Source organism: Leptopilina heterotoma, unplaced genomic scaffold, assembly GCF_015476425.1.
Source record: "Leptopilina heterotoma isolate Lh14 unplaced genomic scaffold, ASM1547642v1 Lhet_186, whole genome shotgun sequence".
NCBI lineage: Eukaryota > Metazoa > Arthropoda > Insecta > Hymenoptera > Figitidae > Leptopilina > Leptopilina heterotoma.
The window spans coordinates 1,472,677-1,490,075 of record NW_025110905.1 but is presented as its reverse complement, the minus strand read 5'-3'; the positions used below and the strand labels follow the sequence as shown (position 1 = coordinate 1,490,075).

General features: G+C 27.2%; 1 protein-coding gene across 2 annotated transcripts in view; it reads right to left on the bottom strand.

Moving 5' to 3' along the window:
- Positions 1–8,748: 8,748 nt before the first annotated feature.
- The window catches only part of LOC122500441 (inositol polyphosphate 5-phosphatase E), a 154,892-nt gene continuing 146,241 nt past the window's right edge, over positions 8,749–17,399 (bottom strand). For both annotated transcript variants that reach the window (XM_043609367.1, XM_043609366.1), the window contains exon 5: positions 8,749–9,158. In XM_043609367.1, coding sequence (XP_043465302.1) covers positions 9,044–9,158 — 115 coding nt within the window. In that variant the 3' untranslated portion in view covers positions 8,749–9,043. The remainder of the gene's footprint in view (positions 9,159–17,399) is intronic.

The following is a 17,399-nucleotide window of genomic DNA, read 5'->3' as shown; positions in this document are numbered from 1 at the left end:
GTTACCACGCTCCAATCGGAGTAACATTCAAACACACGTCAGGTGAACGGCTGACAACTCGGACGAGCTGATTCTCTATAGGCTAAACAAGCTAAGCCCTATTCCCTTAATTCTGAATTGTAATTAGTCACGAAACCTAATTACAATTACGGTCTCCCGGACGGGATGGCCCTGGTGCAATGCGTACCTGAAGCAGCTTACGACATCACTACTCAAGGACTATTCCAGGGAACTGTCCCTTGGATAAAGCAACGAAAATGACACATGAGGCTGGAAAAGCTCACGTGTCCAACTCGCCAACAACCAGTAACCAAGAAGAAGATCCAGGAGAAGAAAACATCTACAAAGAAGATGTACCGTCGAACTTCCTTCATTGAAATAAAATCTGAAGCTACGTAACTACTAGTCTGCTTCGAACAACTCTTCAATTCGTAACTATTGTCTTTCAAAGAAGGGGGTTGATACAGGTCACTAAATGGTAGGGAAAAAAACAAAACATTATTTTTTCGTTCCCGCATAATCTTGGCCTAGCCAATGTTACTATCTTAAAGGAAAATTGTAATACCATTTTTAGTTTACTTTTTAGATTTTCTTTTAGACATTCTTTCGCGGCAAATTGTTTAAACAAAGGGTTTTTCGAAGCAATACTAGTAAATGAAATTCATTAACAATTTTAAATGTATTTTAGTGTATAATGCTGAAGGGTTATTAGGTTGTATTTTAATATGTATATTTTACGTTATGTATTATGTATATGTGTATATGTATATATATATTTTACGTAAAATATATATATATATATTAAATAACGTAAAATATATATATATATATTAAATAACGTAAAATATATATACATATACACATATACATAATACATAACGTAAAATATACATATTAAAATTTAGGTATAAAATTAAACTCTGACAGTTAATAAACAGGTGTTATAATAATTGGATTATAGTTTCTGCATCTGTAACTGTTAGAATTAAATTTTAATGGTAAATATTCTTTTTCTTAAACAAAAACATTAATTTTTTTAAAATAAACTGGATGCTTATTTTAGCATTATCCAAAGAAAATTAAAACATGTAAATATTTCCGAAATTGTATTAATTTTACTACTAATAAATATAATAGTAATAAATAATTTATCCCAGAATAATTTAATCCCAACAAAAACATCTTTGATATTATATGAACACAATTAGTCTTGTAATATATGTATATTAACAGTATTGCAATATTAAATAGAAGAAAAACCGTAAAAAAAATATAATATACACTATCGGTCAAAATTTAGAGACCATACCCATTTTCAGGTGAATGAAAAACATTTCAAACATATAAAGTAAGGAAACTAAAATTTTTTTCCTTTTATGTTTTAAAAGATGATAACATTTTGAATAGAACAACATCTTTCAGAAGTCGTTTGGCCAATATTTTATTTAGATATTTTTAAAAAATCGTCATTTTCAATGTTTTACTAAAAGTGGAATAACTTCTAAAATAATGAACGCTTCTTAATGATATTAGGCTTATTTTAAAGATGATTTTTTACAGAATGAGAATTATTTATAATTATTATTATTTATAGTAAGAATTTGATGTAATCGATCACACTGAGTCAAGGAAGTTAAAAATTAAAAAGAGAGTTTTTTAATTTTTAACTTCCTTGACTCAGTGTGATCGATTACATCAAATTCTTACTATTTAATACGACTGAGTGATAGAATAAATCCATTATTCTTTATTATTATTTATAATATTTATAATTATTTATAACGTGTAATTTTTTTCTCAGAAAATGCAAGTCGTCAAACTTGGATTAACAAAATTCAAAAACTTTTAAACAATCTTATTAACAGAAAAATTATTTTTAAAATATGAACATATGTTTTTATTAAATTAAGGTTTTATTTTGTGTCAAATGGCTAGGAGTGGGCGCGCGTTGCGCGCCCCTTCTTAGTTCTAGTATAATATAAATCAGTATTTCACAAAAACAATTTATTTTCTTCTTTAATATTTTAATTTTTCGTTATATACTCAAGAGTAAGAATTCAAGTTGCGCAAAATTAATTGTTGCTCCAATTAATTAGTTTTTTTTCTTGAGTTTTCTTTATTAAATATACATACTAATATAAGTCACATAATTCATAATAAAATTACACTGTTTAAAAATAATAATTTTCATATTTTAATACTAAATATATTCAGTTTGATTAAAATATAAATCTATAGTTGAAGTATCTGATTTGATGGTTATTTAGGTTAATATTTTTAAATCAATGCAGGTAAATACTAAAAACAAAAGAAAAATTTGCACATTTCAAGGAAAAAGCTTCGGAGATAAAAGCTTCGGAAATAAAAAATAAATTTTTTTTCACATTTATTCACATTAGGGCAGAATTAAAATATATTTTTTAGTAAAATGTACAAATTTCACATCGTAATATAATATTATCCTCAAAACCATTTCGTCAAAGTTACTTATTTCGTCAAGTTATTGAGTATACTCAATTATTTAATAAAAAGAAAGGCTTCGGAGATGAAATTGAATTTTTACTCGGGACAATAAGTAAAATTTGATTATTTATAAAAGTAATAATTCTCCTCCTTTTCACAAATAATATATGGGCAAATTAAACGTCAGACTCTCAACTTTATTTTAGTGTGCACTAAAATTTTGTTTAAAATAGTTTTAATGTATAAAAATATCATTAATCATCGTAAGGTAATTTTAACCTAAAACTGAAGACAAAAATTTAACATTTTATCATATATAAAACGGAGGTCTAAAAAATTTTGAAAAGCACATAATGATAGAAAAAACATTGTACTTTCTGACACTATTTTTAAAAAATTTCTAAGAGTTTGAAAAAAGCATACAAATTTAGTTTTCTTCTAGAAGACCTATTTGGAGACATGCTAAAATGGCTTCGGGGATGAAATTATTTTAGCTATTGCATAAATTCAGTAGAATAAAATTGTTTAATTTCTTTTTTTAAGATAAGTAAGTGCTAAATTTTTACTATGAAAATGGTTAATAATTATTAGAGAGTAGATTTTATAAAATTAATCGAGAAATAAAAAATTTCACTTTCAGAAGAATCACCTATTTTTGAAATATATCGGTTTATTTTTTGACAATTTTTCGACAAGTATATGTCACTACTGGGCATGATAAACTCTTAAATTAATCGAATCATACGAACGTCAGGTGAACAGTTTTGGGATCCTGTTGGAGAAAGAATGTTGTTAAATACAGGGATAGGTACGTAACATAATTCATGTATGTTACCTGGGTTTGTTACTGTATATGTTACCTAGTATGTTACGTCCTTACATTGTTACATCCATGTATTTTTCGAGAGTGGGGGGTAACATACATGTAACATACGTAGAAAATCTCGAGTTACGCGTAACTGCGCAACCCTGTATATGGTTCTGTCAGTCGGCTAAAGGCTAAAGGACGATTGCTTGGCCAAAACACCGGAGGTATAAAAGCACCTTTAACCAGAAGACATAAAAAAAGAAGAAGAATGCATAGCCTCTGCAGAGCTTAAATAGAAAACCAATGTATCGATGTAGGAGGGTATGCATTGCTTTAAGGAAAAGTTGTCTATTGCTTAGCTATTGCTCTGCAGAGGCTATGCCTATATGCATTGCTCAAGAATCAAGTTGCTTTGCGAAATCATTAAAAATTAATGAGCTACTAAAAAATTAAATATGAATATGGTGTAAAATAAAAAGAATTTCAAATATTGTTGGTTTACTTTAATTAATATACATAAATTCTATAATTAGGTATATAATAATGGTGTATTACATATAAAGTAATCACTACACTGCCTTTCCCAAGAAAAATACAACCGTAAAATTCATTACGAAAGTCATTTTTTTATTACAGGAACATTTAAGAGTTGAAAATTTTTTTCATTTTATTAAATACTAACATGTCAATATTTTTAGTAACTTATCACAGTGTAATGAATGTATCCAAGATAACAAATAATACACTATAGTTACAGTTTTGTGCACAATAAATTCTTATTACGCGATTCTAAAATTTGTTTTCCCTGAAAAATCGCTAATAATATTATTGGCACCCATGGTTATAAAGCTTTTCGCAAAATTCGAAGAAAAAAGTAATTAACACTTTTATTAACGAAATATCTGAATTTAAATAATTATATTCTGTGTTGAATGTGTTACTGAAAGTTGATTGTTGACAAATTAAGAATCCAAATTTTGTTATTAATTATATAATTATTGTTTTTTTCATAACAGTTTTCATTTATATATTAACAACTATATAAAAAATATGTCGACGAATTTTCAAAGTAAACGAAAATTTTTCTATTTAAATTTTCACTGATTAAATAAATTTTGTATTTTCAAAAAAGATTTTGTTTTTTAAATAATATTTATGAATTGTTATTTTTTAATATTATTTGTCTTTTATAACAATTGCTGCGAAAAATTACACCCATAAATTGAATCCACTTTAAGTAACGCATATTCATTTGAAATAACCCAGTAAAAAAGGCAGAATTGGAAATGAGCGAATAGAATTGGCGGTGAGTTTCTGCCAATACGTTTTCGAGTGAAAACCGTATTGGGGTCATTCTGACAATCCTGCTTTCTCACCGTCAATTCTGTCCTCTTGAATCTTTCGATTTCACGTTTATTAATTCGATTTGGCATTTTAATCAAAAAGACTGATTGTTTTAAAATGTAAAAATGCTGATAACGAGCTGGAAATATGGAATTTCGTTAAAATGTAAATAAATGAAATTTGACAAACTGTTGATCTATTACCATATGATTTAGGATATTTTTTAGGTTAGCGCTGTGACTTATACTCACAGCGCCAACGTCGAAAGCTCCCTAAAGTTGAGTCTCCAATGTGAGAGAGGTGCGCATCGATGTTCATAGCTATAGGTATACTAAAGTATGCTGTAGTATATCTATAGCTATGAACATCGATACGCACCTCTCTCACATTGGAGACTCAACTTTAATCGGTAAAGTTGAGTCTCCAATAAGACAAGGTGCGCATCGATGTTCTTAGCTATAGGTATACTAAAGTATGCTGTGGTATATCTATAGCTATGAACATCGATGCGCACCTTCTCTCACATTGGAGACTCAACTTTATAGATCAACAGTACACAGTCGAATCGATCAATAAACGTGAAATCGAAAGGTTGCAGAGGACAGGATTGGCAGAATGCCCCCAATACGGTTTTCACTCGAAAACGTATTATCAGAAACTTACCGCCAATTCTATTAGCTCACTGCCAATTCTGCTTTTTTACTGGGAATAATTATTAAAATGTTATTTATTTATTTTCCGGTTAGATAAAACCACTTACAATTAGTAACGAATACTAAAAAAAAACATTACTTTTGTTATCTTTTAGCTCGAATTTTATAATTTATTACGATTAAATAATAAAAATAGTAATAAATATTAATATTATTAAATAAATATTGCTTAAAATTAATTCAATTCGGGGATAAACTTTTAAAAGAGACACAGTATGAATTTTATTTGTTCTTAAATGTTTTGGAAATATTTAAAATCTAATTAAGTGTTACATTAATTAGCTTATTACGTATTTTATCTGAAAATTGTGATAAAGAATAAAAAGATAAAATTAAAATTCAATTATAATTAATTTAAAAATTAGAATTAAATTTATTGATTTAGTTAAAATTAGAATAAGTTATTTTAAAATAATTACAAATACTTTAGTTTCTTGGAAAAATTCTGCTTGAATCACTTAATTAGAATTATTTCTTTTTACTTTCAAATCACATAAAGAACTTTTTAGGACAATATCTTTTTACTTCAGTAATTTACAATACGTCAGTATTTATGCAGATAAGGCATGAGAGTAAGGCAGCTTAACAAATAGCTTAACAAATATCAGTTTTATTAACAGAGATTAATTATTTAGGAACATAAATTTGTTTTCTTTTTTAAAGCTTTTCTCCAGTAAATTATTATTTTCACATAAATATAATAATTTTTTTGTTTTATCGGTATTATTATTATTTTTGTCGATTAAAGAATGGAACAATATATAATATTTAATTTTAGGCAGAAGAATTCCCATTTATAGCACAGGATCACAAAGGGAAAATGAGGTGCACATGTTCTGAGCATAGGTGACCTTTATGTTTTTGGGGTCGCTGATTACGATGCCGGTGTCCGTATGATGCCGGTGACCCCATCACGTCAGCATCAAGATCAATTCAAGGTCAATCACCTCATTTTGCAATATTTAATTTTTTTGACCCCGGAGTCGGAAAGAGCGGTAAATTTTAAGTCCAAATACGTTTTGACCATTTTTATGAACCAATCTTTAAAGGTCAATTGAAGCTCATTTTTTGCCGGTGTTAGAAAAATTAAATATTTCGAATTAAGGTTTTTGACCTTGACGCTGACGTAATGGAGTCAAATGGACACCTGGATCGTAATCAGCGATCCCAAGAACATAAAAAACAATTTGTTTTAAAATCCATTCCTAGCTATAACTTTCCAGACAAGAAAATGAAATCAAAATTTGACCTTCTAGATGACCTCCAATTGACCTTGAAAGGTTGGTTCATAAAAATGGTGAAAACGTATTCGAACGTAAAATTTTCCGCTCTTTCCGAATCCGGGGTCAAAAAAATTAAATATTGCAAAATGAGGTGATTGACCTTGAATTGACCTTGATGCTGACGTGATGGGGGATACGGACACCGGCATCGTAATCAGCGACCCCAAAAACATAAAGGTCACCTATGCTCAGAACATGTCCACCTCAATTTCCCTTTGTGGTCCTGTGTAATTATTTACTAATTTATTTGATCACGTTTTTTTCCTATAAACACAATTTCTTAAGAATAATTTTGAAATTCTAAGAGAGGCCTTTCTAGATACTACTAAAATTATCATTATGAATTTTAAGAAAAATTTTTTTCTTTTTCATAAAAAAAGTTTCAATGGAAGCTATATTTAAAAAATATTCTGTCCATAAAATGTTTATAAGCAAAAACATTTTTCAGACTTTCTTTCTACTTTTTTTTAAGAAACACTACTTATGTTCTTAAGAAACTATGTGTCACGTTTTATTGACACAAAGATTAACAATTATTTATCTCACATTGGACGACACTTACAATTCTTTTGGAATATTCATTACATTAAATAATATTTACGCCTTATGTTTTACTAATGTATATATAGTATTTATTTTATTTTTTATAAATACTTCCTTTGGGCAATTTTTCATTTAAGAAAAAAATAATACGTAAGTAATTATTTCATAATTTTCTTTTTAATGAAATTTTTATTACAATGTCTTTTGTATTGCTCTTTTAGTTTTCTTTTTTAAACACAAGCCTTTAAAAAATATCATGGACGATTTTAATCGTACCTGTCTGTAAATTGTTATAATAGGAATGCGAATACCAGTTTTTCTTTGTTAATTACTATTTTCTAACCTGCAACAACTTATATTAGATCATTGCGATAAATTTATTTACTAGAGAAAAACACATTATTAAAAAAATAGTTTATGATAGAGATAAGAAAACAAAATGAAAAATAAGGAATATTTTTTTTCTTATTCTGTAAATAATGATTAAAAACAATTACCATAAACATAAACTAAATTTCTTTTTAAAAATACAAAATATTTTTATAAAATTGTAACTTATTTTTAATTAATCATATTTTAAAATAAAATAATTTTCAATTAACTTTGGATTAATTTGACATTTTTAAAAAATGTCTTTCAATCGCAATTCTCATTTTAATTAATTTTAATTGTAATTTAAACAAATTCAAAATTTTTTTCGATTTAAAGAATTATAAATTTTTTAAGAAAACAAGAGAATCAATATAAATTTTTTACAAATGAATTAATTTTTACAATTATTAATAATTACAAATTAAAGTTTAAAAATTATAAATTTTTTTTCACTTGCCTCTAATTAATAAATAAATACTGTTTTTACTTGTACTGTCTCGTCATGTTTAGATACTTTGCAATAACTTATTTTTTTGTTCACTAAAACTACATCTGTTTTTAAAAGTATAAACTTAATTAAGAAAAAAAATTTTTCCACGACTCATAAGTGCATCACAGTTGTGTTAAATATTCCATCTTTGACTAGATTTATGCAATAGATTAGAAAAACAGCATTAGGAGCTAATTATAACTGTTTAGCAAGTACAAAAGTAAATGAAAAAAAAGGTATTACAAAATTGTGCTGCATGTGGAACACATGTACCATTTTTTTATCTTCAATGGATAAATTACCTTTTGTTTTTTAAAACTCAAAAATTGTTATTGTAATTTTTTTAAATATAATTTCGAAACAAATTAAAATTTCAGGCCTTTTGGTCTTAGAGCCAAATATTAATTAAGAACCTATTTAAAATCATTTAACCTATTTTACGTGATTCACTTAATAATTTTGTGTCTTTGATTAAAATTCATATTGCTTTTTCACACAAATGTATTGTGTCTATAAAAAATAGAATAAATAATAGATAGTTATTACAATAAAAAATAATTCTTTGCGTAATAATTTTTAAAGACTAAAAAAAATGTAAAATTCCAAAAAAATTTCTTACGCAGAAAATTCTTTTAAGGTGAAATTTCAAGTGCACGTGCAAAAGAATTTAATAAAACAATTAACACTATTATTTTTAATCAGCAAAAAATTAACACAGATTTCGAATAAAAAATTCTGCGTTTTATATTGATATTGGTTTTTTTTAATTTTAAGAAACGAGTTTTTAAAAAGATTTCAAAATCCATATTGGCAGTAAAATTAAGTTAAAATAAGGCGCTTTTTTTTACCTTTTTCTCTCGCTAAAGCTTCTTTTTTATCATTATCATATTAATTCTTATCGTCTTATAAATTATTTGTACAATTTTAACCAGAAATATTGCACTCCTATATTACATCGATTAGCGCACAGGAAGATTATTAAATAAATGTAGAAAATATACTTCACAATTCCAGGAATGTTATTTTATCACTGGATAGAGCAAACCTTTGAGGTTCCTCGTGGATCGTCCCAAGCAGCTGCACGTCTTCGTATACCTTCCAAATAAATATCTCGATTAAAGAGTCCAGCCGCCAATGGAATTCTAAAAAAAATATCAAATTATGGTTAATTTTTAATAATAAACTGTGAAAAAAAATTGTTATTTTTAAATCAATGGAGAATAAAGAAAGACAAAAATTGTATCATAATATTAATAATCGAGATATTCTGTTCTCACGTGAAGTTAAGGCTTTTTGATTCCAAATTGTTTAACAGCTCGAATTTTCATATCAAAAGTTTGACAATTAATTTGTAAATAGATGTAAATATTAGTGTTTTAGTGAAATTAATTCCCCCAGAGTTTTGATAATAACAGAACAGTAAAATAAGAAAATTTTAGTAAAAAATACCAAATTATTGAAAATCTTAAATCTATGAATTATTCTTTTAATTTTAAAACTTTTGATAAGAATTGATTTAAAAAATAATTTCAGTTCAGTTCTAATTTTTAAAAATATTTAAATATATATTTCACAAAATTTTCGCTATAAGTTCAAATTTGGACTTATAGAAAAAATTCTGTGAAATATTCCCTCAATATCACAGCAATATTCCGCCTCAATATCGCAGACATTATGATACTTCCTCAGTATCACAGGAATATCCCCAATAGATATCGCCATAACACTCAGGTAATACAGCGTGCTACACGGAGAGAGATTTTGTATTAATATTTGTTAAAATTGGCAATAGAATTTAATATATTCTTTTTCAATTTAGGGAAATCGTGTTTTATATTAAAAATTAATATTGTGCATATTAGTAGGCAGCCCTTGATATATTTTACAAAAATTAATAAAATTGTAATACAATTTAATAAAAGAATTATAATTTTTAAAAATGACTATATTAAAATCGCAGTCCGTGAAAGTATCGAAAGAATAAGAAAAATTGAAATAGTTCTTTTAAATTTTAGAATAAAAAACATATTTCAATCTTTAATATAGTCAATACTAAAAATTATGAGTGAGTCGAAAAGGACAGGAAATAAAAAGACGTAGGAAGGAGGAGGATAGAATTATCGTTTCGAAAGTATTTCGCACACACACCAATGAGCTAACGCAAGCATCATACTATACATCATACTATACAAACACAAACTATATACAATTTCGGAGATCTATGTTAAAACCTATAAACGCATACATATAAGCTTAACTTAAATACAAATAAACGCAACAACGCACGCACGCTGTACATTGGGAGATACAGTTCTCAACTTCCTTATATACTAAACTCGAGAAATTTTCTGAACTTGTGAGAAAGTGATATTTTCTCCATATTTTGTTTAAAAAAGTTCTTAATTTATTTTACATTATAAATACATACTTTTGTATGCTGGGTCACAATTTTATTCAGAAATGTTTATCATAATACTGTTTTTAAAATTGTTTGTTTCTGGAAAATGATTTCTATTGAAATTATATCCAATTTTTCGTTATATAAAAAAACCCATCATTTAATTTATTGGCATAAGAAAATGCAGCATATCTTAAATCATTTTTTTTAAATACCTTCCAATGTCCTAATTCATTTTCGTACACGGAAAAAAATTAATATCTAAACTTGAAATAATATTAATTTGAAATCCAATGGAATGTAAGTATGTCTAAAATAGACATTATAGTCACAATTAAATTCACATCTCTGATTTAGAGATTTGTTAATTTCACAACTTATCTGATGTGAATTACATTGCGTTTTAAGTTCATCATTGTCAAAGAATATTTAAACCATTTTAATTATTTAAGTATTAATTTTATATTTTAAATGCAGTTTCATTCCCAGTTTTCATTTTCCATATTTTACGAATGTTTTTCGCGTTATCACGTGTGGGACATATTTTTATTTATTAGTATTTTCAGGTTAAACTTTCGTTTGACACTTGAAAACCTAACCTATATTGAAAGTTGTACCAAACCATGTTTTTTTATTAAGAAATAGAAAAAGAATGTTTATATTGTGTGATGTTGAGATAATTTGATTCAAATAAAGAAATGAAATAATAAAAAATTCATATTATCTTCAAAAAATGTCCAATTTTTTATGATTGTCAATGGATTTGTTTATAAGTTCATACTAAAAGAAAAATATACATTCTTTGAATAATTCTCACTCTAAATTGTGATAAATCATAAAATTTGAGATTTCTAATATCATTTTCAGGCATAAAAATACGGATTCTTCACACTGATAATATATGCGGATTAGATATAACTCTAAATTTCAGTTTTAGAGATCTGTTCAAATCACACATCCGATTCCAGTGCATGATAGTTTATGCCTAAATCTCATATTAAATCTCTAATTTAGAGATTAATTTTTTTCCGTGTAAATTTTGAATGCTCTCAAATGCTCATTTAAAAGACAATGGACTATGCCTTTTACTACAATTAGGAAATCTTCATTGTCGATTAAAATTATTGAATGCACAAAATAAAATTGTTCACCCAATTCCGACACATTTTGACACATCAAATTAAAATATTTTGGGGTAAACACAACGTGCACATGTTGCCACGAGGTTTGACTCGGATAATTTCGGAACTGCTCGACTGAAATATTCGACTAATCTCGGACAGCTTCGTAACCGCTCTACGTCAGCCTGACGTCAGCCCATAGCCTGCTACTAGGCTGGTCATAATTTTTATTATAGTCTATAATACTATTCATAACTAAATTAACAACTTATGTAATTCTTCGATAGTATTTAGTATAATCATCTGGTAATACTTTTTACTAGTGCATACTTTCTTACTTATAATATTACAACTTCTTATTGACTATTTCAATTTCTATTACTTCAGAATAATACAAAGTAATAATTTGATTATAAACTTTCTTAAAAATGGTAATATTAATTCATAAATGTACATGATTTCCCCAAACTGCAATCGGTTTTACTAAATACTAATATAATAATACGAAATATTAAAACAGAATCTCTCTCCGTGTACTTGGGTGAGTAATTTTAAAAAATTGATAACATAGGAAATTTGCTCAAATTTCATTAAAATAAATTTTATACTTAAAAGAATTTTATTTGCACTTTAAAAAATTATTTTTAAATATTACCGTAAACTGGGGCTATTATAGGTACAGATTTCAACTTTAAAGACTTGTAACTTTTTTGTGTATTAAAATATGTATTGTCTTAATTACATTCTCATCATATGAGAAGGTATTAGTTTTGTGCGAATTTTGACTTTTGCTAATTTTATGAAATCTTCACGTTTTGGGGTCCCCTGAACCCAAAAAACATGGTTTGGCGATGGTGTCTGTCTGTCTGTAGACACAAAATGTTGTTCCCATGATAACTTTTGAAAAACTTATCGGGTCGTTTTTAAATTTAACTCACTTAAAGTTGGTGTAAAAATGAAGGCTAAGTTCGTTAGTCAGGCGTTTTCGTCAAAAACTACAGTACTTTCAAAATTTTGAAAATTCAAAATTTTTATTTGCATATTATTATAGCTTATAGGAAAACACAAACAACTTTTCTCTATAAGATTTTTTGTTAGGAAGTCGAATTTCTGAGTTATAGGCTCTTAAATGGTAAAAAAAACTCAAAAATTCCAAAATAATGCTAAATATCAAAATTTTTTCAAATAAATAAAAGTAAGTTTAACGATTTTCACATAATCTCACCCAAATACACCCAAAAAATATATTTATAAACATAAAATAGTATAATATAATTTATTAGAAAAACTGCTATTTTTTTGGCTGGAGTTTAAGGGTGACGGTCGTGTTTGGTTGTAAAAATGACATGGTGACGGTCCCGATTGGTTAAAAATAATTTTAAATTTTTTTATTATAAGGGTTGAACTATCACATCCCTTGTAATCGGATTTAAAAGTTTGTAGCTTCGTCTCACACAGTGCTGAATCTTTCCTAAAAATTATTTAAAGATTTATATGCAAACTTCGCAATATTATTTATTTTCAAATTTTAAAGAAAATTGTGTAAAGGTTTACATGTCCCACTTTAATAAATGTTAACCGTAGAACTTTTCTAAAAATTGAAGTTACTTTTTCATGTAAATCTATTATAGACGAAAATTCAGCAAACCATGTTTCTGCGAAGAAAGTTAGTAATTAAAAATAATTTCACACTTTTAATTAGCAGGACTAAAAATATTCTTATATAAGTCTACTTAATCTCGCAATCATTAGCAAACAGAAATATGTTATGAGAATGTTATCCTTAAAATCGTACACGGAAAAAAATAATTCGGAAATAGTTCCTGAATTCGTTCCGAAATTGAGGATATGAGCAAAAGTCGGTAATTATTATAGAGCTGTTATTTAGAAGAAATGTCGAACTTTCAAAATAGATATTCAGGAATTATATGGTAAGAACTCGGTATTTATGTGATAGTTTTTACGAAATGTAGCGGCTGAGTATTTCAGATAGTCTGGACGGTAGAACTTCCGATGAGTTCGGGAAAAATTCAGAGGGTCGCTTCATATATGAAAAAGCTCTTATAAGGGCTACAGAATAGTTCCGGAACAATTTCGTAGCAAAGAAAATAAAAAAAAGAAGTTGTGTATACGCGTTTATACTTGATCGACATTCGTCAAGCAAGGCGAACTGTGATTGGTTGAGGAGGATACACACACACATACATACATAATACACTTATATAGCTACCTACATATATTCTAACGCACACATAATTTATACACAAATAAACGCAAATACACGACGCATTGAATCGCACGCTGGTTGTAGGGACCTGGGAAGTCTCTTATATACTAGACTTTACTTTTATTCAGCGCTTGTGAGAAACGGGGTCGGCACATCTTTTCTTTCGATGAAGTTCGGGAATTATTATGAAATTTAAACTAGAGTTCTCCTTGATTAGACGCTTGTAAATACTATTTTAGAAGAAATATAATTTCTACGACAAAATTTCGATAATATTATAGACCAGTCCTGTATTTCTCCAGGAATTTATTTACAATGCTGATTTTGAAAGTCTCACAAAAACCGTTTCGTAATTAGTTCGGAACGATTCAGATATACTTACATTGAATTTCTAAAAATTTCTGGAACTTTGCACAAATCCTCAATTATGGAACAAATTCAGGAATTCTTACAGAATTTATTTTTTCCGTGTAATAACTTTAAGAAAAAAAGTTTTATAAAACATATAATAGAAAAAAGGAACGAGAACGCAAGTAATGCACAATTTTCGCGGACGACTGCGAGCGAAGAGAGCTATTTGCGTGCGAAGCGCGACGACCAATATTCGCACACCCCGAGGCGCGCTGAAACTTGCAAGCCCTCCGCGCGAAGCGCGGATGAGAATGTATCCGCCTGAAGGCGGGCAGATTTTTTTTGTTTCTTTTCTTGATCTTGGCAAGCATATTGAAGGGTTAAAGAATTGTTTTGATGAAAGCTGGAATTTTAAGCAAAAAAGACGAAAAATACGAATTTTTTGGAAATTAGAAAATGGGGCTATTAGGAACAAGCCGGTAGAAACCATTGGAACACGTATTTAAAGTTAAAGAAGTTGTTTATTGCCATAGGAACATACAGGGCACGACATTTTTGTGGCTCTATAGAGGTCAGTGACAGTGAAGGGGTTAACAAAAATTATTGATGTTTTAAATAATTTCATGTAGAAATTCTAAAAAAATTAGGTTTCTGAAAAATTGTAATTAAAATTCCCGAAAAAATTTGATAAATTGAAACAATTAAAAGTTTTCTCAAATTTCATTGAAATAAATTTTATATTTGAAAGCATTTGATTTTATTATTTTTAAAAATTGTAAGAAATATTTGAATTAGTGTTAAGGGGAGGGTATAGTTAATTCTGTGAAAAATGTCATGTTTTCGTGATTTTTTTTTTTTGCGCTCTGGTTATAGCCAGTGTATTGGACAAATTTTACATTTATAGTACATCATTTAAAGATAATTTAATCAAAATTTGAAAGCTATATGATGAAAAGGAACTGATTGGCACGCGATTTCCGAAGACGCCTTAAAAAAAATCATTTTGCGGTGTTCACTGTAAGTCGAAGCTGGATCATCCGTCAGTTTTCCTTGGATCTGCTTCAAATTGTCACACAATACTTTTGAAGTATTGTAGATTAAAATAAAAAAATAAAAAAAAATGAAAAAAAGCTAAAATACTATACCCTCCCTTTAATCGATTAAGTTCTTTATCGATATATCGTTTATATTATAAACCGAAGTATAAGTGGCGTCTTTGTTGTACCCCTTTGTCTCAGTTCTCTTTGAGAAGCCTTCCCGCGATGTCTCCTATATTTTTGATAATTCTATGTGTTTTATAATTAAGAGATAATTCGTGTTCAAACAATAATACTGTGTTTTATGATGCTTCCCTTAATCCTCTGACAAAAATAATAAAATTAGCCAAAAAGTCTAAAAAAATCGATTTCTAATAAAATCTGTTTTCTAAAAAACCTTTTTTAACAAGTTTTGATTTCTAAAAAGTTATGATTTCTAATATTTATTTTCTTGAAATTTGTGAAATTCCATAATTTTGATAAAAGTTAGAAAGTTGTTAAAAAATTAAGATTAGGATATAGAAACTATATTGCATATTTTCTACTCCTCAATCACAAGAATTGTGATTGTTCACAAAATTATGAGTTTCTTTTTAAAAAAGAAGACAAAATTTTATAAAATTCCTATTTTTTATCACAATTTTTAAACAAAATTTTGTTTTTCTTTGAAAAAAAGAAATAATTAAATAAAAAATAAATAATGCAAATTATTTGCGTCATTTTTATTACCAAAATTTCCAAAGTTAGTATACATAGGGGAGACTGGGGCGAAAGGTTAAACTGTCAAAACAGTTAAAATTTATTATCTTTCGAACGAAAATAGTTAAAGCATTGCAATTCTAATTATAGAAGGGTGTTATCACCCTAAATAAATGTCCGGAGTTATGTGAAATTCTGTTCATTTTTGTGGTGTCCATATTTAAATTTTTTTTCACCCTACTTTTGAAAATTTTTTCGTAAAAGAAAATATCAACTTTTAAGTATTTTTTTTAAATCTATTCTCATCGCGATTTTTTTAGGTCTTTATTTGGGTCCCCTGAAGAGATACCTGAAGGTATTTGCTAAATATCTTTAGTTAGATTTTTTATGTTTGTTGTTAAAGCCAAAAACGCACCCTGGGGCGGAAAGTTAAATAATGGGTGTGGCGAAAAGTTGAATGTATTTTTACATGTTGTTAAAAATTTTTTTTACATTTTTCGTTTTTTGGAGTTTATTTGTTTAAAAATGATTTATTTGACATTAGACAAGTACTTTGTCAAAAAACAAGACCGTTTACGTGAAATAAACTAAAATTTTTTTTTTTTTTGAAATTTTAATTTATTAACTTTATAACTGTTCTAAAGCTTTTGTTAAATAAACACAGATCTTTTATTAACTAAATTACTTGTTTACGTATACTTTAACTTATCTACTACTTAACACCTATCAGAATAAATATATGTAGAGGACAAGTTGCCCTACAATATTGATATATAAATATTTGCATCTAAGCGGATTATATTGTCTAAAAAAAATCATTTATGCAAAATTTAACTTTTCGCCCCAGTCTCCCCTATTTATAAAACATTTTTTTAGAAAATTTTAAATATCTTTAGGAAGAAAATATCCATGATTTCTAGGGTAAAAGTGGGTATTATCGCGGGTGTGGGTATTATCGCGGTATTTTATATTTTAATGAATATTTCAAATAATATAAAAAATTTTTGACACTAAAAAATCACTCCTTGAACCTGACAACTAAGACATTATAATATGCATCATATTTTTGATTATTTTTCTATTAATCAATTTATTAAAAATGTTTTAAAATTTGTTGTCTGAAAAAAGTTCAAAATGGCTCACCTTGGTTTGAGATTCAACTCTACAGTGGTGTCAAAAATTATTGTTTTTATGTTCTATAAAACTCTAAGAGATGATTCTTTTTTTATATTTTGGTAAATTTATTGTTATTCTTCATAAAAAAATTTGTTTAGTTAAAAAAAATTGATTTTTATTAAATATTTACAGTCACGGTAATGGAGACATCTTTTTTTTAACATGTGGGTATTTTTGCGGCTCCTATCATAACCCTTGAAAGTAAGGTTAGCAGTGTGTCTCTAAAGTTTAAAACGTTGAAATTATAGCCGATATTATTTTTGCTTGTTTTAATTTATATTTTAATAAAAGTACTTTGTATGTATATAAAAAAAAATTAATTTTCAACTAAATAAATGTTGAATTAACATTGTTTTTCCACTTTGCACAGTAAC